Source organism: Amphiprion ocellaris, chromosome 5 (genome assembly GCF_022539595.1).
Source record: "Amphiprion ocellaris isolate individual 3 ecotype Okinawa chromosome 5, ASM2253959v1, whole genome shotgun sequence".
Classification (NCBI taxonomy): Eukaryota; Metazoa; Chordata; class Actinopteri; family Pomacentridae; genus Amphiprion; species Amphiprion ocellaris.
Window position 1 is genome coordinate 29339761 of NC_072770.1, and position 24953 is coordinate 29364713.

Sequence of the window (24953 nt, forward strand, 5' to 3'; positions counted from 1 at the left end):
GTCTGCGCAAATCGATCAAATAGCCTAAATGTTATAGATATGCCACTGAACATGCTGAAACCTCCACATGCTAGTGGCACTAGATGAAACGTTAGGAGAGGATCAAAAGATTCAATAGGATTCGTTCATCTGTATAAAATTACATCCAGTGCAATCAATCTAATCCAGGACATTTCAGTCTGCAACAAAGTGATGGTACAGAAGACAGACTGACATTGTCTTTCCTACGTCCAAGCCTCTAAAATGTCTTAAAATGACAAACACATCCCAAAGATCACTGAACCGACTGTGCCATCATTCTTGCAAAAGCAGCTGGCTATCAGATATGGAGGGCAGACGGGGCAGCGGTAGATACCTGCAGAGGGCCTTCTTTCCATTCGACTGAGGAATGCAATGATAGGAGGATGAGTTGACCGGGGGTCATTGTATAGCGATAAACCAGGACACGCATAAGGAGGCTACTGTCTCCCAGGGGGAGAGAGGTTGTGAGACAAACAGAAACCTCACTTACCTGCCTATTATGGCATCAGGATGACCCCGCAGTATGAGGTCAGGACTAAGCAGACCATTAGCCACAGTCAGCAGGTGAAGGTGCAAAGATCTCCACCCACACAGTGACCCTCCCCCCACTGATGGCTGCTATTTTAAGTGTTTGGTCCTGCAGTACCAATTTTATGCTGTGAAAACCAGCAAATGTGTCAATAATCATACCTGTGTTGCTCATAATGGCGAGCCTCGCTGCACAGCGGTTATACACAGTTTGGTTCATAGGGTATGACTTCTTTAGGCATTTGTGGAGCAATTTTTCTCCAACACTGTTTGCAGCATCTATATTAAATATATTCTGTGAATTAAATTGTGAAAAGAGTAATCAATGTGCAATCACACTTTTATCTTTCATCACAAAGAGGAGATCAGTTCTGCAAATAACATGTACACAAGCTGCCTGGGACTGATACAGAGATCCATGCACTCCCCTGACACTGTAATTATCTCCTATAAGCTTATGAGCTATTCTATTTCTCTATAACTCCTAACAGAAATAATAGTAAATGTGCACAAAGACATGCTCTCATACTAAGACTGAGATGCACTGCTGAAAGAAAAGACAGAGAGAAAAAAAAACATTTAGATGACAGTGTGCTAAGAATGAGATGCAATAGTAAGACAAGAAGTAGTTGCACTACCAGTAAAATGTTTCACTCACTGACAAGTTGAGAGAGAACGGCAAAGCAAAAACATGAAACCATTTAACACTTGACCAAGTCCCATACATTTCCTGAGGCAGCCATTACTGCTACAGTGTCATGGGTAATGAATACTGTAGGATGGCTGTGTCTAGCCGAAGTTTGGATGATGGTGCTTACATACAGGGGAGGTCACAGGGTCTCCTTATTTAATAGGTAGCTTCCTCTTTGGTGCATGAAGAGATCAGCTAAACACAGAAAAGTCCAGACTAACCCAGCCATTAATGTGAGACATTTAGCTTACAGACTAAGACAGGCAGCCAAGGGCCATCTTAGCATAACCTTCTTGGCAGAGGTAAACATCAGCTTTAGCCAAATAATCTTTCTTAGTTGCACCTGTGCACTCTGACCTGAACTAAACAGACATTTATTTATTCACTCCTGCAGAGACAAATTGGCTGTATAGCGAAACTTCTGTCTGCACAGCTAAACCATTATGTCTGCAGTTTATTCACATGGTTTCACAGTCACCTTTTACTTGTTTTTTTTTTTTTTTTTTTACATTTTAAAAGTGGGAGAGTGGGTGCATATGTGGACATGTGTCAGTCAGGGGAAAGAAAGTGAAAGAAATGGAAGCCAAAGGCAGTGAAGAGAGAAGCAGTCTTTTTTTGTTTTTGGTTTTTTTTTTTGCCTTGGGTACCCCAAAACTGCTAATTAGGCCACAAATCACAAGATTGCACATGACCACATCCCCAGATGAGTGTTGAACTAAGTGCAGTGAGCAGCCATTTTAAATTATGCCTTAATCCAGTCTGTGTCTCACCCTCCTCACTACCCCGTAACATCCACATGCAAACCCCTGCTTAGAAACTGAGATGTGGCCAGCATTAGGAACGATAGATGAAGAGGGAAATTAAAGAATAGAAGGGAGGAGGGAGCTCACATAAAGAAGCAGAAAATTGATTCCTGAGGAGAGGTGAATGCTGGCAGAGAGTGGCTAAATTCATTTCAGTATTAAAGCTGCTGTAGGCCAGTTGTCTTGGCATGGACATAAAAAATACAAAATATAAGCTCCGTGAAAAACAATAAACACAAATTCTCAGTTCACCTTCACAGGCTCCTTTTGTTGTACCTTCCCCTGACAGACAGATGGCACTAAGAAATCAAAGTCTAGCTTTACAGCTTTATTGTAAGTTGTAACCCAAATAAATTATAATACGAGCTTTGTGATGTATCCACAGTAGCTAAGGGTTGAAACAGAAAAGTCACTGATGTGCACAATGATGATTTACAAAGTGGTCCTTTACTCTCTGATTTTCAAGTTTCTCTCTCCAGCTTGGGGCTTAAAACGTATATTAAAAAAGAAAAAAAAAAAACAGAAAAAAGGGCTCAATTTATGTATTCAGAAAACCGGACACGTTATCACATTCAAAATCTTTTCAATCGTGGATTATTTTTGCTCAGTTCAATCAAACGTTCTTTCATAAATCCTGCTTACTGCAGGAGTATTACTTCTAGCTTTCACCTATAAAAAAAAATGAAAATAACTGAATACCAGTAAGGATATTAAAGGTTTAGACTGTCCCACATTTATTTTTGTATGCAAAGAACAGCTTCCAGCTCAATAATTTCATGATGCATCTACATTATTTATTATCCTTTGCAGGTATATGAGCTCCCACTTAAATGAGTCATGAGACTCGACAAGACAAAGGATGACAGGCTTGAATGATCTTTCCTCTACCCGCTACTGTGAGAAGAAGAAGATGGATCCGCCTAAATGAACATAAATGTCTTGGAGTTTGCAGAAAGATAATAGTGGCAGTTGTTTTGAATTTCATGGTGGCAATGCATGATTGACACCAAGTTGTTGTTTTTTTTTTTTTACTTTAATACTACACTATACAGCAATAATTGTGATTCATAAGCAAAATTATAGAACTCATAGTCACCCAGAAGTATCTAATCCATAAATTTTTATTTCAGAAACAATCTTTTTTTGGAAAAACAAAATGATACCACCCACCTTACAGACACCACTGGCCTATAAAATAATAAAGTCCAAAAAGTCTTGAACCTCTCTGAGCTATTGCCCTATATGCTCAGCTCACCCCCTCAGCAGCTATTACTGTTGCAGTTGTTCTGCAAGCTAAGCAGGGACAGCAATGGCTACATGTTTACACAGCAAGTGTCCCTATAATTTACAATCCAGACAGAGATCAATAGTTAGCAGTGTAACACAGTAAACCGGAGATAGTAGCACAGGATAAACGATCTAACAAGCCTGAGAGAGCCATTGTGCTAGAAGTGATGCAGTACTAAACACCATCAACTGCTTCTGTACAGTTACTCAGTGCTTTCAAGGTCTAAGTACATTTTTATGCTAACATACCTCGCAGCATTTGAAACGAACAAACAAATTATCATCAATCAAACACTTTTATAATTCAAGGGAAGCACTGCACGTCTTACAAAATTGTGCCATTATGTCACTATTACAGCATTGCCCCCTACAGTTAACTCCTCACCTCTAGGGGGATGTGTACTCATTACAAAGTAAGTCATCATGATTATGAGTTTAAAAATTTGCTGAGCTGCTATGTAGCTCATTCCAGCTCATCAGCATAACCACATTAGAGAGAAAACCTGTGGGCTGGCAATCTCACACTTCCTCAATATTGCAATCCCAGCAGGCCGAGCATGTCCACATCCATTAAGCTGGACCTGAGCCACCAACTAAGCCTAATGTGCTGCCACAAGGCACACTAACACCATGTGACACCTGAAATTTAATTAATTAGGTTTACACAACAAACCTGTCAGTCCAACACATCAATCTGCCCTAAACAGAGAAAACCAGAAAATTTGCCTATGTGGTGTTGTGGTGCATCGGGGCCCTGGCTTTATGTAACCTGGTGGCACCAGCCCAGGATACTGTCCTCTGGACCTGCCTGAGTAACAATACAAACAATCAAGTCCAAGAAAAACTCACTGATACAGTATAAACGCAGGGTGCAGGCATCCCTAATTTATTTCCAGCCTAAATATATTTACCTCATCTAGAAAAAGGAAACAGATTGTCAGAGGCAGTGGGAAGTAAGATGATTTGGAGCTCAATTCTGCTAAATTGGTTGCTGCCAGTGTGATACATCATGGAGAATTAAGATGCCTCTCCCCCAGCACAGAACTTCGGCAGCCATATTGGCACATCTGTCAAGGGCCCACCCTTGACAGAGACAAATGGACCAATTCTGGCACACGAAGGCTGATCCAAACTGCTAGCAATAACCAAGATGAATAATGAGTCAGCTTGGGCCCCAGCAAAATTCATTTTTAATAATTAGTGATCCTGCACCTCTCATTTTCTCAGAAAATGAGTGCAGATACATCTACAGGTTGATACAACACATCAGCAAGACTGGAGGAATATGGATGATGTTTTGGTAATGCTTCCATCATCACGTAGAATGACTGTGACTATAAATGCACGGTGTAAGACAGATGAATCTCTCTCTGTTCTCCCAGGAGGAGGAAATTAATCAAGTCCAGAAAGCAGTGTGAGTATGGAAGGCCGTAAAAAAATGTTTCAGGATGAGCACACCGGAGTGCAGAAGGTCCTAAGGTTTCACAAATACTGTAAAAGAACACAGTGTCTGGAATCAAGATAAAGGGAAAAGTAAAACACCGATAAAGTGCAACACAAACTGCATCAACTGATGGCTTTGCCTCACACCAATTTTCCCATACAAAAAGAAGCAGTACCCAGGGGGAAGTTGAGATTGCCAACTGAAGGACTGAGTATTATAAAATTGCTGCTTTTCTGGACACTTGACATGTGTCATCTGGCAATGATGTTTGTCAAGATGCCGCCATTTTGCAAGTGTAAATAGAAAACAATGCATGCACAGGTTGTGCTGCTTGTCATACACTGACAGCGCGTTTCCTCCAGTCGGGGAATCCAAAGAAAATATGCTTTAAAAACTATCATTTGCATTTTTAAAAAATGTAATTCACAATTCTTTTGAGTCACATAGCTCCGGGTGTACCAGCTAGTGAGCCTACAAAGCCCTTCAGTGCAGCAAGCAACAAGAATCAGTGTAATATTTGGTCATTTTAATAGACTGAGACTTTATATGAATTGATTGTGGCTGGTGTGCAAAGCAGTCAGATGACAGTTATAAGCAGATTGACTGCAGTGTCTTCCCTAAACTAAATCTGTTTAAAGCATAATGATTCACTAATGCACATTTTTGCCTAGTTAATGCAAAAATATTGGATTACTAGAACACCCCATTGTCGGTCTGATATTACTTACTGCCACTTTGTTTGGAGTATCACATGACATATTGTCTAGCTGATAATAATGTCATTGGCCGGTATGATAATTGGAAATTGAATTCAACTGTGATTTTCAGCTGACAATCCAAGTATTTCATTCTGGCAGAAATCTGATTAAACAATTTGTTTTGTGTTAATTTGGACAATCATTTTCACAATACAAGACAAATCCCACAATAGCTTCAATATTCATTATTCAATTGTCGGAAAACAATCAGGAGCAAAACATCATTACAGACAATAAAAAAAATAAAAAAATTAATCAGATGGACGGTGAGCGTGAAACTCAAAAAATAGCCCCTTCTTAGCTTATTAGTGAGTCTTTCTTATCTAGGAAAAAATGTGTTTTTGTCTTCATCCCCAAGGACCATGTCCCTGGATCCTCTTATAGGAAGCCCCATACTTTACCCTCTATGTTTACCCCCTGTAGAGCCGTATAGTCTGGGAGCTTTGCTTTAAGCTCAAGTGCTTCTCATACATGGAGGTCTAGCGGGAGCAATCCTCCTCTCGATTCATTACCTCCAGGAGGCAGAGCTCCTTCTGTTGGGCACCATGACAACATGGCACTGCTCTTTTCCCTCCAGCCTTTGTAGAGAGGGGGGTGTCGAGACGCAAGAGACAAAGTGCACTGGCTTCACAAGCAGCCATCCAATTTAAGGTTACATGAATCATAGGTTTAATACGTCACACTAAACAATCTGAGAGGAAAGGACACATTCTGAAATCAACCCGAAAAGTCTGCTAGGAAATCAGTCCTGTGGCGTCGTGTTCAAATAACCATATGTCTTTATAAAGCTTTACACTATACATACACAATCAATTAAACAACTGCAGGCTAATTTACGACTGACAAGTTTACCTTAGCTGCTAGGGATCACTGCCTTTTTTGCAACATATTGCTTATTAGCTTCAAGGGAATGGTGAGAGAGGGCACAAGCAGTGAAATACAATAGGAAGCGAAAGAAAGTGTGTGCAGCGGTAGAATTGAGGGTTAATTTAAAGCCAAAACAAACAGCCCTGGCAATCAAGAACAGTGAGTTACCTAATCTTGTTTTGTATCCTCTAAAGTACTAATTAAGTTGGATAAACATAGCAGTTGATTGAAAAAGACACTTCATTCACTTCATTATGGGAGACATGAGTGGAAAGATTGCTAATGATCATGGGCAACCTCAGTGAAGTGGAATAAAACAGTTAGGCTGAGGGGAAATATAATCCACACATATCAGACAATCGCAGGCTCTTTCAGTGGCTACAGCAGCTTGTCAGGGTGGCTCCCATCCAAGCATCCATAGCTGCTGCATGAAAAACAGACAGGAGCAGCTCTATTCGTATGAAGCACCGAGCTATCAGTGAGTTATTTATGTGAGAAATCACTGAGATGTTGTCCCATAAGATATATAATTAATTTGTAAAGGTAGGCTTCCATATCATCCCAGGGATTAGGGCCTGTGCACTTTACTGCAATTTAATTTCCCACAGTTAGCTCGTTTTTTGCCCAAGCAAAATCAGAAATTCATACAGTTATCAAGGCAAAAACACATTTTTAATGAGGACCGACTGCTTCACATCAGTCTGAAATGACATGCGAGTTAATTCAGGGACTTGACAAAATCTCATAATGCAGTGAAAATGAAAATCGACAATCAACTTCGGGACGTTAATCTATATTTTTCTACATCTAGCGCTGGTATTTCTTTGCTTTGTTTTTCTTTTTTGTTTTCCATTCTACACACTGTTAGAAGGGATCAAGCTTAATGCTTCAGCAAATGCACGTTACGGTACTCCAACTGTTGTGCTGTAATTAAACTAGAGCAATAAATCGACAAGAGACCAATCAAAAGCAAACTACTGCATATATTGGCCAAAAACATAAAACTACCGATAAAGGAAGCCAGGGAAACTAACAGAGATGATGTGAAAACCTGCAGAGATATAAAAAGGGGGAAAATGATGCATAGCTCTGTTCCTGTGGGAGTCTTACGGTGAGTATGATATCATCCCTCTTATGAAAAATGCCTCCACGCACACAGGCACACCATACACACATGCACACACAGCACACCTTAAATAACTTAAATCAAATTTCAGGGTGTGGGTTTTCGAGGCTACTTGCATTGAGGTTCATAATCAGAGCACACAGGAAGGTGACAAGCCGTGGACTGATAAAGCTCTCATTGCACCGTCTGTGTCATCCCTCAATGCACTGGGGTTATATGTTTAAAAAAAAAAGTTTACCACTCTTCCTTAAAATGAAAAATCTAAAATGTAATCTAATACTGATGTCATTTATATCGTTTGAAAAATATAACATGCAAAAATGTTCAAAGAACTGCATTACCTTTGCAATCAAATGTTTACATTTTCCCCATCATTATGACATCAGCATTTAAGCTTTTAAAACAAAAAAAAAAAAATCTGATCTGAGCAAAATTAAATACTTAATTAACTTTCCACATCAATTCAACTTCTGTTGTTTTTGTTCTCTCTCCGAGTAGTCTGCAGACCGGTAGACTGGAAAGTCTTGCTTCTCTGTATGCTGTGTTGTCTGGCTGATAGGGCTGGAATCTGTCTTGCACCAGTACCTTCTAGCTTCAGGGTAACCCTGCTGTGTGCATTTCTTTTACACTCACTTGCACAGAGCAAATGCCCTTAATAACCATTTAGCTGCTAAGGCACGCTTGTCTGTCCCCCATTCACAGCCTTAGCCACTAATTACCTTCCCAAAGTAATGGACATTTCTGTGTTCCCTCAATGCTTCCCTTTTTCTCAGTACAATCAGCCAGCTGCCTTCACTGGTAGGAATTGGTGGTCTACACAGGCCTGAAAATGAATGTCCAAAATCAACCCATGTTAGCCAGTTCCCAGGCCCAATGTTTGTTTTTTGCTCTCTCTCCCCATATAAATTTTTTTTTAAAAAACATTAAGAAATCCTATCTTCTCCCAATTACCAGCCCGCCTTTTGGTAAGCATGCATGCAAACTCTGAACAAACATAGCGTCAACACAAAGATGAATATTTTCCCAGGACAGTTACAAAATACAAGCATTAAAACAGCCTGCAGCTTTGTTTGCATAGAGATGCATTACAGTCTGTCAAGTAAAAAACATATGGCCCCAAAATTTAATTGAGTCCAACCCAAGGCTGATGTCTTAATTAGAAATTGAAAAAGAATTCAAAATGAAAATTGAGTGTGTCCCACTGGAGGCTAGGTTTGATCTTTACAAGAGTGATTGAATTAGCAATCAGGAATGAAAATAAAAGATCCGTGCATATTGATAGATACAAATGAAAAAAAAAAAAAAAATGTGATGAGGACTAATGCCAAATGAACACTGAAAGAAATATAAGAGTGATAATACATTAACTAAATTAAAAAATAAGAAACACACACACACACACACACACACATTACACAGCCCAGTGCCATTTCAAATAGCAAATGTCAGGAGCAAATATTAGAAGTGCGACTATTGTTTGAGGCTCCCAGCTACAAATTAAATCTATCAAAGGATAAGTTGTGTCAGGTTCTTAGTGGTGTACCACATCAGCTAATCATGCTTACTGATCCTGCTGCCATTATACTTTAACCACAAACAAACACTAATAAGTGACTGTAGCAGCCCATGCCAAAATGCATGTATTCCCATACTGTTACATGATCAAAATGAATTTCTAATCAAAGAGATGAAACAGTTTAATCTCTTCAATAGATAAGATACAAACAGAAACCAAAAGGTGATAGAAGTAGACTATATAATAAAGGTTTCTGTTTGCACAGGTTTCCAGATGTGTTTGAAGTGATTAAGATTCCTTAAATGTGCTCCACAAACCCAGTACATAAAAGAGCAATCATGCATGGACAGTCAAAGCAGACATTATTTCACTGCCTCTTCTAGACAACTGGGGGAGGTGAAGACCACAGTCATGAGTGGCGTGAATACCAAACAAACTTCAGTCAGAAGTAAGCACAATTCATTTTTGCTGTTATTTGCACAGTTTTCTTTCCTAAAACGACAAGATTTGAGGTTCACAACTGCAGCACCGGAGAAAAAAAATATTCCATCAGTATAATCATTTCCTGGTCTGTGATTCACTCCACTAGCAGAGGGACCGAGTTAGTTATTTGCAAGGTGGTGTTTTTGGACCTTGGAACCTGTAAATATGATTTTACTAACTGCCCCTCCCTTCCTGAGCTCTTCCAGTGAGGTGCCCTCGTTCAAAGCACATAACCCCCATTTCCCATTGGAGCTGCTTGATGGCCAACAGAGGGCTGTGTTTGCACAAGGGTGTGGATGTGTATAGCTGAATTAAAAGCTGTGCTCTGAAAGTACTTGTATGCTCTTCAGAACTGTTCGCCGCCAAAATAATATTCTGCTCTGCTTTAAACCACATAAACTTACTCTGAAGCTAACTGCCATAAAGGCATATATCCTTATGCATATATTTTAGTACAAGTGGTGAAAAATATTGCTTTAAAATGTTGAAATAATTAAAAGAAAAGATAAAGTATTGTAGACAGCAAAAGACTCTCACTGCTATCAAATGCTCAGCAGGTACTCAAATACTTAGATCCTTCAAAAGTTCTATCTTTAATCTTTTCAAACGCTATTGATGAATTCATCTAAATTTGCTTTCAAAATAGGAAATAATACACAACTTACACACATACTACTTATACCATTCATGTTAGTGGTAAACTGCTATTTGTTTAATATTCTGTGAGACCTTTAACAGTTCAAAACAATAATTTCAGACATAACAGAAATATTTCTATATATGTTTTGCTAGATGTATTTATTCTCAAATATTTTCAGCTCATTCAAGTTTATACAAGTCAGCTGCTGCTCCTTCAAGACTACAACCCAAATACACAAATGCAAAGAATGCAAACACATACAACTCTGAGAACGATCACAAGCATTAAAGTGCACATACTGAATCATCCATCATCAGACTCTTCACTCTAGGCTACCATAATCATTCATCTTTCCAATTTGTTAAGATAGATGGCAGAGAAACTAAAGGAGGAGGCTAACCTAAATTCCCAGAAGCACTTTAAAATAAAACATTACAAGCCTGGCTATTGTCTGTAGTGTAGAGAGGAATTAACACAACCCATCAAAGTTTCACAGGCAAACCTACTGTACTTCTGATAAAACTTTCTTTATAAAAATGCATCAACAAAATGTAACAGCATAAGACATCATCTTACCATGAGTTTGACTGCTTTTGTAACCATTTTTAAAAGAACAGCAGCAACTAAGCATGTTTTTCTTTAACTCATATATACATAAACTGATCCTTATGCATTTCAATTTACAGATTTGTACACCTGATCCACAGCTGACAAATAAATACGCTTTAAATAGAACCAATTCATTATTTGTGGTAAATCACAGTAGGCTACAAAATAATCAGAACATTAGCTTACCTTTTTTCCATCCCCCTAGTGCATTGATTTAATTACAGTTATTAAGAGCAATGAAAACACAGAGCACAGGTATGCAACTATATGAATACTAAATGCCTAAATCAACCCATGAGGCTATGGCAGCGAGGAGAAAATAAGGGTTGCAGGCAAAACAGTAGACAAAAATGGGAAAATGATAGGCGAGATGTAGAAGAGGCGAGCAATTTCCCCTCCTGTTACGGCACAGATGAGAACTCACCTGAATAGGACCAGTAGGGGTCACCAGCTGTCCTCCTCTCCCTCATTACACCTGTGCTTCCATGATGGCCGCCTCCACTGTGGTGAGGTTGACCACCCGATGCAACTGTGGGAGGAAGAGAAAGAGGTCAGAAAGTCCACAGGAGAAAGGCAGGTTTCTATGACAACCTAAACAAATACGACAACAACTGACTCAACAATCTGTTAACGTGTATGAAAAAAATGTATATGACTGACGTTGACAAAGTTGGCCACACTGAGAGAGATTTGAAAATGTGTCCAATGATTTCTATGTCCTGTGTCCTGTTTTGTTTTTTTTGGGGTTTTTTTTTTGTCAGAATCAAAACATTTGAACTGCCAAAATAGTACTGCATCACCAGTGAAACACAGCTAATTGCAGTGAACAACAGTTTGCCTATTTTCTGTGCAAAAATGACTTCATGGATATTGATCACTTTTTGAAAAACACCAACATCATCCTCTCAGATGTTCCCCTAACCTTGTGGGGAGGGTTTCAGCTAACCTCTTAACCATCCATTGGTTGTCAGTGTAGCTGGCACTGAAAATTTCAAACACATCATCAGGAGATCTGGGTTTGTTTTTGAATCATCCATAATCAATGTTCTGCATCTTCCAAATGATAACGTTTAAGTACCTCTATACATCAGTTTAATACAAATATTCAAAGTGCCTGTAATTCACTGGTACATGCTGCTCTCAGCCAGGACCCCCAGAGGTGATAGTGACTGAAACATACTTAACAAGGATAATTTGTGCCTGGTATTTCCAGGTCCCTCGACCTGCCTGGCTCTTCTGACAAATGGCAGGTTCCCTAACCTCACAGCCTATATCAGTGAAAGCAGCTTCTGCTGCAAATATATACAGATATGAAGCTGCAAATATGGTGAGTATGTGTACAAAAAAAAAGGGCTTTCAGCCCAGGTGGCATCATTTGACACAAAGCATTAATGGGTGGTAATGATCACCGCCATCAGGGATCTGCAGAAAACAAGAATAGCTTTTCCTACAGCCTCTACGATGCTTCCTGCACTGTTACAATTAGCATCACTCACATCCATTACACCAGCAGTTAGTCAGAAGAAAAAAAAATTAATAGGTTGCATTATCGATATATTTACAATATATGCAAGCTTGTATTAATGTTACAACAGCTTTCCTGCAAAGCTCCACTACAAACACTCGATCTGGTAAGATGCAAACAACTAGGAGTGTCGACAACTAGTCCCATGTCTTTTAGGCATAAATGTGTCTTAAACTTCTTTGGGGAAAATTTCCCGCAAGAAATTAAACAGAATTACAGCGAAAGCTAGGGGCACAATTTGTCCTTGAGCATACACATTCCCCAGAGCATGTAGCCTCTGGCTTACAACAATCACACTCATTGGGGAATATGTGCTCCACAACGGATGCAGCCGGTGCCAGGGCAGAAGGAAAATATCTAGCTGAAACCATTGTCAATCACGTGCATGAGCAAAATAGGATTGTTTTGTGTTGCTTCAAGCAGTCAAAGCTCACTGTGGCATTCAAAACCTGGAGACTGGCTAATGCTGGTTCCCTGTTGCTAGAAAGATGCAAACAATTGGGCAAGCAGATTGTTTTTGTGTAAAAGGAACAGCAGGAAAACCTAAAACAAAACCAGAGGTGGCAATCTGCGAGAGTCAAAATGGAAGCAGGAAACACTGTTACTTGCTGTAATGTAGCTGTTGACTCCATTTAGATAATCCATGTTGTATCACAGGTTTTTGTACAAACTGGTCACACATGGCACTCAATATTGTGATCACCATTTTAAAACTCCTTCCACGCTTTCCTTTACAAACATGCAGCTTGGCACAACAGTTAATCTCACATCTGAAACAAAAGCACAAAAGCTACCACAACCATTTATGCATGTGCATCTTAGTATCAATTCATTCTCACACAAACCCAGCTAAAGAGTAGGGAACGGTAACTACAACAAGTGCTACATGAACTTTAGCACTCAGAACACAACAACTTACAAACACGCAACAACAAGTAATAATTATACACGCTGTATGGAATTATTTAAGATACATATTATAGATATATCATGGGTTTTCCTACATATTTCAAGGCTAGAAAATCTTAAATCTCAATACACACATACGGCAAGAGTTTGTAGCACATATTGTAAAAATACACATGTAACTCTGCATCTTGTCACTGTAACTATGACAACTACTTTATATCACATTCGTTAGTGGTCTCATGAGGTTAAGGGTAACTTTAAAACAATAGCAGAGCTCCTTAGAGTCTGGAAGCTATACCACCTTCAGAAAGGGAGCTGTAGTTGGCTTAATCACCATCTACATACTTCAAATACAAACACACACCAACAAATGCAAGTGCGGACACACACATACATACATCTCCAGCCACTTAAGACAGGCTCCGCTCTTACTAATAGTTGCATCATTACCGGGGATTAATTAAACTAAGCACAACATCAAGCCAAGTCTTTTTATGCACTTAAAGTCAGCGCATTACTGTTTCCAAAAGCGAGCATGAGCCACTTACATACTGCTTCCCAAATCAAATTCGTTGTTTAGAGGCAGTTCACACAAGCTAAGGGAGCAAAGTCATAAATGGCTGCTTTGTTATCGTCAGATGTACCGATTTTACTGTGGGAAGACACGGGTTAAACATGAAGTGCGAAACAGAGGGGGAGGGAGTCTCAGTGAGACTTGGAGCATATTTGAAGGCAGGTTGTGAAACAGGAGGGCTGCACTGTCTTTGATCAGAGAGCATAGGAGACAGCACCATGTCAACAGTTTACACACATCCATGTCAGCCGTCCCCTGTGGGCAAAGGATTAAAGCCACAGCATCTCTGATAGAGCAGAGCAGACAACGCAGTCGGTGCCGGGCCTGAAGGAGACTGAGCAGAGCTGTGCTGCACTCAAACAACATACATAAATGTGAAATGTGGAAAACACAGGTGAATTATGACAGGTAGTTTAAATGAGACGTTATATACACCCAGTTTGGCCTGGATTTTTATATCCAAGTATTTTTTTAGGAAGCTCAGAGAAAATAAAAGGCCTCAAAACACCTACGGAATAACACGTTGTACACTGTAAAGGCCCGCAAAATCATTTTCCCTTTTTCATTGCCCTCAGGGCAGTTAAATCATCTGCACCACCATTAAGCCCTACTATTTGTTCCATAATATCACACTCAACAACAAGCCAAGAACCCCTGAGAGCCCTTGAAAAACAGCAGCCTAACAACAACCACAGGAGCATTTAGCGTGCATTAGTCATTGGGGGACGGAGTTAAAATATCAATCTTATCGCTGGTGTTAGCATCAGGTAGGTGAAGGATAGCTGGGCTGGCACAACCGTGTCACCAGCAGGATTATTTGGGAATGGATTAAACTATCAAATGCATCCTGAGTTATAATGTCCATGTAAATTAAAACAGTGACAGCGTGCTGGGGTATTTTTAATGAGGTGAATTCTATCGTCTTCAAGTAAAATACACATCTAGAATGCATATCAGGTACTCTGCAGGTATTTAAAACAAAGTGTCGTAGGATCGTTTCCCCACAGATCACGAAATCACTTAATAGAATCTGTGTGCAATGCAACGCCATATTTTTTTCCACCAGAATAGTGTTTGTATGTGCCCTCTCATCAGTCCTGAAAAAAACAGTCATGTCATTTTTTTAAAAAGCTATCCACTCAATGTGCATAAATCTATTACTTCATGCACATTCATTCAATGCAAAAAAAAATGGTGCATCATATTGCAAAAGGAGGATAAGGTCTTATATAAGCTAAAAATAGAAAATGAAACTCCAGAAATGAAACTCAGTCCTAAAATAGAACACTAGGCCTGTTTTTCCATGATAACTGCTTGTTCTTGTTTCAGCTAATACAAAAATAAATTGAAGATCAGCTAGGCTCGTACACGGTGTCCCACCTGGTAATCTATTATTTGTACCGATTCTCTGTGACAGTTTTTGGCTTTAAAGGATAAAGCTGTCGATATTATATATTTTTGCCATCATCAGCAAATCCCATGAAAAAAACCCAGCGATGCATTAGTCTGTACCTTCAGATTTTCCCTGCTGAGGACAGAAATGCTTGAAACCTGCCACAAATACATAGTTTCATTTTCAAAACAAAAGACACTAATTCATTTGGTCAAACATCTGGACACTGACGGTTTAAAGCAAACATCACTCATTAACAGGAGTAAACAGAGTATTTGTTGAGGCCACGGATTTGGTGCGCTAATGAATATTTACTACAGCAGGACGGTGTATGTGGTATTGACTCAAAATAAACTAACAGTGCCCATGTTCATGGTAATGAAGGAACACGTTTTGAACGAACAAGTGTTGCTCACGTGTTGTTTTTTTTACAAAAAAATTTAAAAAGGTCTATAGCACTACACTGTCATGCCAGTTATCAATTCACTGTAGGCTTTGGCCTTTTTAATGGAATTTGTTGACTGCAAGAAAATAAGTATAATATCACCGGAAATATCCTTCAATGGATTTAGAAACACCTTTATCACCTCTTCAACCTTAAACTGAAATCCCTTGTAGTCACACAATACCACTGTTACTTCATGGGGCCAAAACCCATTATCACTGAGCACACATGATTTTAGCATAATTAATAAAAGAAAACCAGCTTAGCTCATTTGCACCATTTCAATAATACACACTGTGTCCTACCTCTATTTCACTGGTTGACCAGTAGCTCAAAAAAGAAAAAGGTAAAAAAAAGAAAAAGTGAAAAATACCTCTTGGCAACACCAAGGTCCCTGAAGAGCATGCACTTTATTCAACAACACGTTTCACATCACCTTCATACGCCTAATGAAGGCGATGTGCCGAATTGTGTTTGAATAAAGTGGATACTTTCAAACGAGTCAGTCAGTATCGTTACATTTTCCACACTCTCTTCCCTCCAGCATTGTCCTGCTTTACATTCATGCAGCTACATACGCAGACATTTTGACAGTAGTTGTTGTGGGAGAGGGAAGCACAGCTCATTCATTTCACCCATCCCCATTTTCTCAGCTGGTCCCTTTAATCAGAGGGAGAGAGAATGCATATCATTAAATTTACTAATTAGACAAACTACAGTCTCAACAACTTTTACATTATTCTGTCTGAAATTGTACTAAACAGAAATGAGCTGTATTTTCACAAGCGTCATGAGTGTAGAAAGGGCAGACTCCTGATGCAAAAGTGGTATGTATATGAGGAGGAGAGAAAAAAATGTGAATACTGAGGAAGACAGCTGCTGTCTGAGCAAACTCATTTCCAATGCATAGAGTCAACTGTCAAATGTAGGGACATCTGCTCTGCTTTCTGCTGACTAACATATGTCTTTATGACAAACACACCTAAGTTTCATATTTGCACATTTTATTTAAAATGACAAGCACCTCGATCTATCCACAGTGCGTGGAGCTTAGTTGCACACTACTACTGCGCAAGCCACAGTGGTAAAAACAAGGTTAGGGATTCCTCCGTGAAGCAGAGCAGCATAGAAAAAGAAGTAAGTGGAGCTTGATCTTGTGAGTGGATGTGTTTCTTATTCCTCGGGAAGTGGGCAATGTGGCAAGATATCCCCGGAAGTGTTCAAGTCACACCAAGGACCTCGGGAACATGAGAACTGCCAAGATCAGCCAAAGATACAGCACAGAGGGAGCCAGGACTTAGGGCTAAAACATCAAACTCAGAAATAATAAAAAAAAAAACAACTCAAATCCCAATGCACATATTTAGACCTACACAGCTAAAAGCAAACGAGCAGTTTCAGCAAAGAGGACATCAGCATCCTTGGGCCAGAGAAATGGAGCCATATTACAGGAAAATTAAGCCCATTAGTCTGGTATTAAAATCATTCCTCGACTGAAAATTTCAGAGAAAGTTCCCTTGACACCTTTTTTAATAATTTCTTTATGTGTATGGGCATATCTGTGTGCCTGTGCAGGTCCATCTAAGTTCATTGTGTTAATTGACAGGAAGTGCTACTGAACATTCAGTACCAAGATGTTTCTGTCAATGCCATGCAGAGTGCTGTGAGCCTAAAACTCAACTTCACAGTGAGATGTAGGGACAAGTAAAAATAGTCAAGTGACAGAAACTGAAAACTAACTTTCAGACAAGTCCAGAAACACTGCCAAATACACATGATTGCAGGCATTGTGTGCATTACACCCTTGGACCTCCTCCCAAACAGATAACATTTTTGTTTGCGTTTCATTAGGGAACTTGAAAAACAAAGCAGAATAGGAGGAAGGGCAACGGAGGCATGCTCAACTTTCTCATTATGCCACACTCACTCTGCAGTCTTTTCCACAAACGTATCTGCTGAAAACTGGATAAGGCCATCTCATTATAATCAAATCCAAATGTGTCACTAGCTCTCAGCCCACTCACAGTTCAGACGCCCACGTTCCCAGCAGTTTTTCTCCTCTTAAAAAGGTATACTGTGAAGATTCATATTATCTGTGCTACAATATTACACAAGTCAGAGGTGAATAGGCCTGAGCATTGCAATGTGTCATGTGTTAGACTCTTCTTAAACCTTTTACCACAAGGAATAAGTGGGAAACACAGCACATCAAATGTTCAGACTTTGATAGAGCATGTGGGCGAAAAGGTCTAGATGAAAGTCTCCAGTGTATTCAGTCTTCCTTGAATAGAAAAAAAAAGGCACACATCCTGGCATTTATTCTCTATTCAAAAGATGCCGGTAAAGAACAATTGTTCTATTGTCTGACTCTTTTGTGAATTAAAACTGCATGACTTCCTGTAGAGGAGTCAATGTTTAACATATCCACTTATAGATGGGCTGAACCTACAATGGATGGCTACTCCTGAAATGGTGAAACTATCTACTAAATCTAAACTGTGTCAATCTGCCGTTAAATGTGCTTCCAGGGCAGTGCTAGTACAGTGAATTAACTGCATTAAATAGCTGGAGTGATCACTGATTGAGTGCATCAGGGGCTGTGATGAAAACCATTAACAAGATTACACAAATCCAGTACTGTGACCTTTACTACACTAGCTATAGCTTGTTCCATTCACAGAACACAACAAACAATCTTCAAACATGTCTCCACACACAGCGGCAGGACTGTACGCAACAGCTCTGACAGTGTCAGGAAAATTTACTGTGTAAAGTGAGTTTTCAATTTTCAATATGTGGCAATTGGATCACTTAAGTGCCAGGAGCTTATGAGGTCATTCCTCAGGACACGGTGTGCAGCCCCGTATGAATTGTCTAGTTATTGATTCTGAAATAAATTCAGCTGCCTCTGGTAGATACATTACACTCCTCACACATTACTGGTGTTCATGAATGGTGATGGTTGATTACTGGTAATGTAAATGGGTCCATCTAAGAGTGTGACACTGATACACACCAGGTCAGTTATTTGATCACAGCTAATGTAGGGGCACGCAGCGTGAAAATTTATGTCGGCGTTGCTACAGTGAGGTGATTTAGAGAAAAGCATCTAAAAAAACGACAAATTGTCAAGTTGTAAAATACTACTGTAGAGCAGCTGCAAATTCATTAAAATGTCTGGAATCAGATCAAATACCTGTAGAAATTTGCCTCGGTAGAAAGAAACGTCTCCCTACTATTGATGAAAAATACTCAACCTTCAGGTCGCTCGCCAAATGACTCAATGTTCGCCATAAATAATACCAGAGCACTAGGACTTTGCATGCATCACTTCCAAACTGAATCTTCATGCCTGCCTGGGGCCATACAAGCAGTCAGACCTCCTCCCTTCCTCTTTAAATGCTCTTTGATGTTGGACTAATCAATACTTGAAGGCTGAATTTAGAAGCGATAAATAAAACCATGAACAGCAATGCATTTGATACCTCTAACAGCCTTTCTGGTTGTCTCGCTAGTATGTAGAAGTGCACAGCGACCAGGATGTAAACACAATCTGGCTCAAGTAATGAGAGGAATACAAACCGTATCAATCTAAGACACAGGCCTGGTACAATGGAACACATTTTACACTGCATCATGAGTGCAAATATCTGAGCTTCACACGATCAAATATAGTGACTGAAAAACTGACACTGTTTCAAGTGAGTTCTGCAGCATTAACAGGACATTAGTAGCCTGTTAACTATATACTTGCAAAGTCTCTAAACACAGATTTTCTTTTACCTTTACTTTAAAATTAAGCTTTTGCCCCTGCAGATTTCTTACACACCTAAGGTCTTTGTGCTGCTAATATTTATGATGATTCATTATCTACAGTCACATTTTAATACAAAAATTCCTCTGAAATACCATGCTAAAACGCAATTCAAGAAAACTTAATTATTTATTTCTCACAACAAACTGTTCTCTGTTTCCTTCCCACCTCCACACTAGTATTTTTTAGCATAAAAAAAAAAAAAAAAACAGTATTTCTTTCCAAGTGTTTAAACTGATTAATTTGGCTATGAAATCAATTGTGACATTTTCTAAGACAAGGAAAAAAAACTGTCTCATAATTATAGTTGTGAAGTTAGTCAAAGTTTGGAGTTTCAGCTTCTTCAAAAACAAATGAATTCCACCCTGTGTGCTTACAAGGTCTAGACTTAAAGCTATGGAGATCAAAGCTAATTGAGAAAAAAATTACACTCAAGATCAAGGATAAGTATGAAGCACAGCAATGGTCCAAAAAACAGAAATATACTTCTGCTGATTAACTTGGGAACTATTAGGATGGGAAGAAACTGAGTGGCGTGCCGCAATAAGATGGCCCTTAATTAAAACAAAGGGATTACAAGACAATTTCATTACCAGTCATCTGTGCCAACACATCACTGAGCTTGGCGGTTTTCCGTTCAAACGCCGGCACGTTATCTAAAGATGACCACACACATTCCACATCAAACCTACTGACACCACCTTGGCACTAATGTCATCATCTCCATGTAGTCAAACTTGTAGTGGTAGTCAAGGCTAATAAACATGAGATCCAGAGCACACAGCAGCAGGGGCAAACAACGGCTGAAAAACTGCATTCAATCGAGGGGTACTTGGCTGTGACTCAAGGTAATGATTCCAGTCAAATACCACACACCACAGCTGAGTGGCGAAGCCAACGTGCAAGGGCATTCAGTTTCAGTTCTTATGACCTGACAGTGCAGGTCCAATACCAAATCTAAAATAGAAAAATACTTCAAATGACACACTGATATCAGCCTTTAAAAACCTGAACTACGAAATGTGACAAAATCTTCCTCTAAATACAAATTTATAAATGCAAAAAAAACTAACTTGTTTTCAGCCTGTCCAGATACTGTTGTAGGTTTACACATGGTTATGGGTCTTGGAGTACTACAGTCCTGGCAGCACTAAGTTGAACCCCTTTGATAGTGCCCTCTGAATCTCCCTATTTACAGAATAAAAAATACTTAAATTAGAATATTGAAAGGGCAATTAAAACCTTCATTGGCTTAAATACATGATTAATCTTTCTTCCTCACAAAGCAACAACTTCCATTTTAACAAGACTACGCTAAGTACTGTTACTGGTGCCATAAGGCCTATTGAAAGCATTTAATTCTAAACATTACAGCAAGGCAGATGATTGTCTTGAGAACTGAGAGGCTGATGCAGCAGAGTGGCTGTTAGCTCCCACCTGCATAGGGCTGGCTGTTAAGCGTGGGGACAGATCATCTGTGGAATCCCTGAGTGATCCGTGGTTACCTTGGAAAAGTGTCTTCTGCTGCGGTAAACACGTCTGTTCTGAGATTTAGATTAGCTGTGACAACAACATACAGCAGCTGTCTCACCTTCAGCTCATACCCGTGTTTGACAGATGAGCAGGCGCACAGGATTTTGTATGACAACACTGCAAAAATTACCCAGGGATCAACTGATGTTTTACTTTTTTTTTTTTTTTTAAATAGTCAATAAATCCAACTGTTGACCGCGTTGTCGTAAAATTTTACTGTCTGATAAATACGTGTGTTGTCTTTGTTTCAGAAGCGTAAAACAATGTCTTTCTGAAATATGAAAATGTCAAAAGGAAAAGGCCATGGTATTCAAATCCCTAGTTAATTAGGGTTCCACTACCAGGAGGGGTTGAATGTTTGTGTTGAAGAACAGAAACATTTGCATTCCCCAAAGGGGAGCATGTCAACAGGATCGATAGGGTAGTCTCTAAACTCCTGTTCTGCCTCCACAAAGAATCTAACTCAGCAGATCTTTTCCTGAAGATTTCCCTGAAATTAACCAACATCGAATTTTCAAACTGGCTGCCTCTGTCATTTTTACAGTTCCACGGTGAAACGATAACACATACAAAAGAAAGTTTTCAATTACGACACATTAAGCAGCTGGTGGAGGCCAAACGCCACCTTTAATGCATTGCAGCCCTTCATGGTTAAACACCAATTACCCCGACCTTTCCATTGTTGTTTTAGAGCTTTCTCTCAAAGAGATAGCTGAAGTGTGAGAGAAACAAACAACATCCATCTCATTCTAAACCCAAAGGAAAGTGCCTTGGGACTGATCTCTTGAGCTGTTAAGGAGCAAAAAAATAGCTTTTGACAGGGAATTCGTGAAATGGCTTCAGCAATAAAGCAGTGTCAAAGCGGATATTAACTTGGTGTTATATTTTGACACCCTAATAACCTTTTCCATACTAGCCCTCTTTTTTGGCACTTGTGTATCGTAATCAAAATTAATATCCCTTAATAAGGTACCATTTCATATCAAGTCTGAGATGAGGTAAACGATAGTACAACTCTAACAGAATAGTATAGTTATAGACAACCATTTTGGATTTTATACAGGTGGGTAGCACCAGCTGTTGTTCCCATTTTGCAAAGAACCTTTTCAAAAACTCTTAAAAAAGGTAGCTAATTTGGTTCATTGAAAGTCCAAAAATTACAGGGTCAACATTTATTTTCATAGCCATGTTGGCTTTACAAATCATACTGCTCTGTACAAACACTTCTGTGAAATCAAAACTTCCCTCGCATAAATACAGGGCAAAATTATTTCAAAACATTTGAGTGAGTTGATTTGATAAGGTTGTACAGTGCAGTGTACCTTTCAATTAAATAAAAGAAAATTACAGTTATTACCTCATGTGTCAAGAACAACTTTGAAACAACCTGCATAATTAAATCTACCATTCTGAGTGAGTACAACATAATTCAAGTACTTACATTTGGGTACTTGCCAACACCAAGTACTGATACATCAACCTAGTAAAGTATTATTTCTACCATAAAAAATACAATTACCATAAAAAGTGTGATGAGTTTGAAAACCTGCTATCATGAGGTCACAAGTCTCATGTGCAAACTGCTTCACTAAGACTTCCTGGGGAGTAAAATCCACAACATCCACTGAGCAGGGAAGCTGATGAGCGACACTGGGCAGACGCTGCTGGTCCATATTTCAATGGTGAAGCTGAACAGGCTGCTAATGTGATTATTCACAAAGTCATGCAGCTTCGGTGAGACAGCTTCTGTAATGTGGTGATGGCTGAGAATCTCTTGGGGCTTGAGAAGCTGAGGAGTGGACAAAAATCCTGTATTTTCAACCACCAACAGCAGCTGGTTATTAAGAGCAGTGGGGTTGGTAGAGCTTCTGTTTTGCTACCCTTGGGTTGTGTCTAGAGATTTGCGCTTCCTTCTCCAGCGTTTGTTGCAAAGTTGGTTTGAGGGGTCCCACACTGATAGTGTTAGTAAACGACAAAGCATGATGTGTGCTATACTTTTAAATATCTCCAAACCATTAACAATCCTCCTCCATCCTTCTGTTCATTGTATTGGAGATGTTTGCAAGTACAGAAATATGGCATCAAAACAAATATTCCAACTAGTAATGATATTGGTGCATCCCAAATTACATAGTTTGACATTTATTATTCTGTGAGCTGTAAAAGGCCTCCCTCAATAAATGGGCTGTTTTTTTTTTTTTTTTTAAATAATCATTCATTCCTTCAAGCTTTATTTAAATCTTGAAGCATCACTGAGGGGAAGCCCTCACTTACAATGCCGTCCAGAGTGGTGTCCACAGGATCAAGAGGCAACAATCAATGAGACAAAGGAGTTAAAACGGTCACTTTCAAAAGCAGTTTAGTCAATGATCATGCATTTAAACTGGTGAACAGATATGGCTGCACCAAGTGTTAATATTTTCTGCAAAATGTTTCAGCCATGCGCAGATGAAAAGCAATCAAATGCATAACATTGAAATGAAAAGAGTGCGTTTAAATAAGGGTCTATTTTCAAAAGTCTAACTCAATACAGGATTTTTTAAAACTCAAATACTGCTATTGACCTCAAAATCCAACATGTCAGACAGTAACACTAAATAAAAAGAGCCATATAAAACCAGAATATTTTTCCTAAATTAGTATGCTTCCAAGCAGTCTACTGAAAATAGATTATACCGTTAAACCTGCTGTATAAAAGCAATATCATGAGTTGCTTTTATCAGAAGCAAGAGTGGCAAAGATCTAAACACAGTCATGTTTACGTGGCATCATTTCAAGTTTATTCTAGTGCTCTGCTGCTCCGTACAGCTCAAACAAAGCACTTATCTATCCTGTTGACAGTCAAAGTCAGCGTAATGTGTACAAATTTATATATAAAGCCCGCAGTGACCTAATTCTGAACTATAACCAACCCACACGCATACTAACAAAAAAGGTGTTGTTTGCACTCGCTGGTGTACAGGTGAACTTCACTCTACAGCTGTTCCAGACAACGCCAAAATAATTTATGCAAAGGTTAAGATTTAATTCATCACACACACCTTGGATCTCATTCAGCCGACTTATTTTGCATTCTGCGGAGCACTTTGAGCTTGATAAAACATGCACAGCCTAATCCTATATCTTTAGTGATTGTCGCCATAATTTATGATGGGGGAAAATGAGCCTCGTGGAAGCGATAGCCTACTTTTGAATTTGTTTTTCCCTCGCCGCAGAATCTTGAATGTTGCCAACCAATTAAAAAAAAAAAAAAAAACGAAGGGAAAAAGAAAGAAACCCACTGAGGACAAAGCAAACACACATGGTCTGCTGACCCATAATAACACAATGCAGGAAAAAGGAGCCTGAAGGTTCCATTGTCTCCACTCTCCACAGGGCAGCGTTGACTGACAGTTCAGCTGTAAGTAAAGCTGACACAGTATCACATCGCGGCAAGATTGTTTAAGGGGAAAGCGGATGTGGCAAGTGAAGGACACAGGACATTTATTGATATGGCCAAGTCCTCCAGTGCAGTAGTAGATGTCCTTCAGTCAAAGTGCCTTATTGCGTGGACATTAATCACTATTGTCATGAGGCACAGGAAATAAGCACACTAGTTTCCCCAACAGCATTTTTCCTCCCTTGTTTCAAACCCACCCGGTTGAATCCGGTTTCTGTGTGTGTGTGTGTCTGTGTGTGTCTGTCTGTCTGTCTGTGTGTGTGTGTGTGTGTGTGTGTGTGTGCGTATGTTTTGGGTTGGACGTTGCAAGAACAGATGAAATGATTTGGAGTGAAGTGGCTGTGAGTCACTCTAAATGATTAAAATGCTACTGTGACCACTTTTGAGTATCTTGGCTCAAAGACTGAGTGAACTCATACACACCAAGTAATGAAGTGAGGACTGATTGCTGTAATTAACATAAGCTAAACAAATAAACAGTTTAATCACTATTAATGGGAAATTACTGTAATTCACACAAAAAAAAGCCCCACAAAACTGAACAATGT

The 24953-nt window shown here is 39.3% G+C and overlaps 1 protein-coding gene across 2 annotated transcripts in view; it reads right to left on the reverse strand.

Moving 5' to 3' along the window:
- Nucleotides 1-24953, reverse strand: part of ca16b (carbonic anhydrase XVI b) — a 155314-nt gene that overhangs the window by 68658 nt on the left and 61703 nt on the right. For both annotated transcript variants that reach the window (XM_055010686.1, XM_023280294.3), the window contains one exon: nt 11198-11302. In XM_055010686.1, the coding sequence (XP_054866661.1) occupies nt 11198-11243 (46 nt within the window). In that variant the 5' untranslated portion in view covers nt 11244-11302. The remainder of the gene's footprint in view (nt 1-11197; nt 11303-24953) is intronic.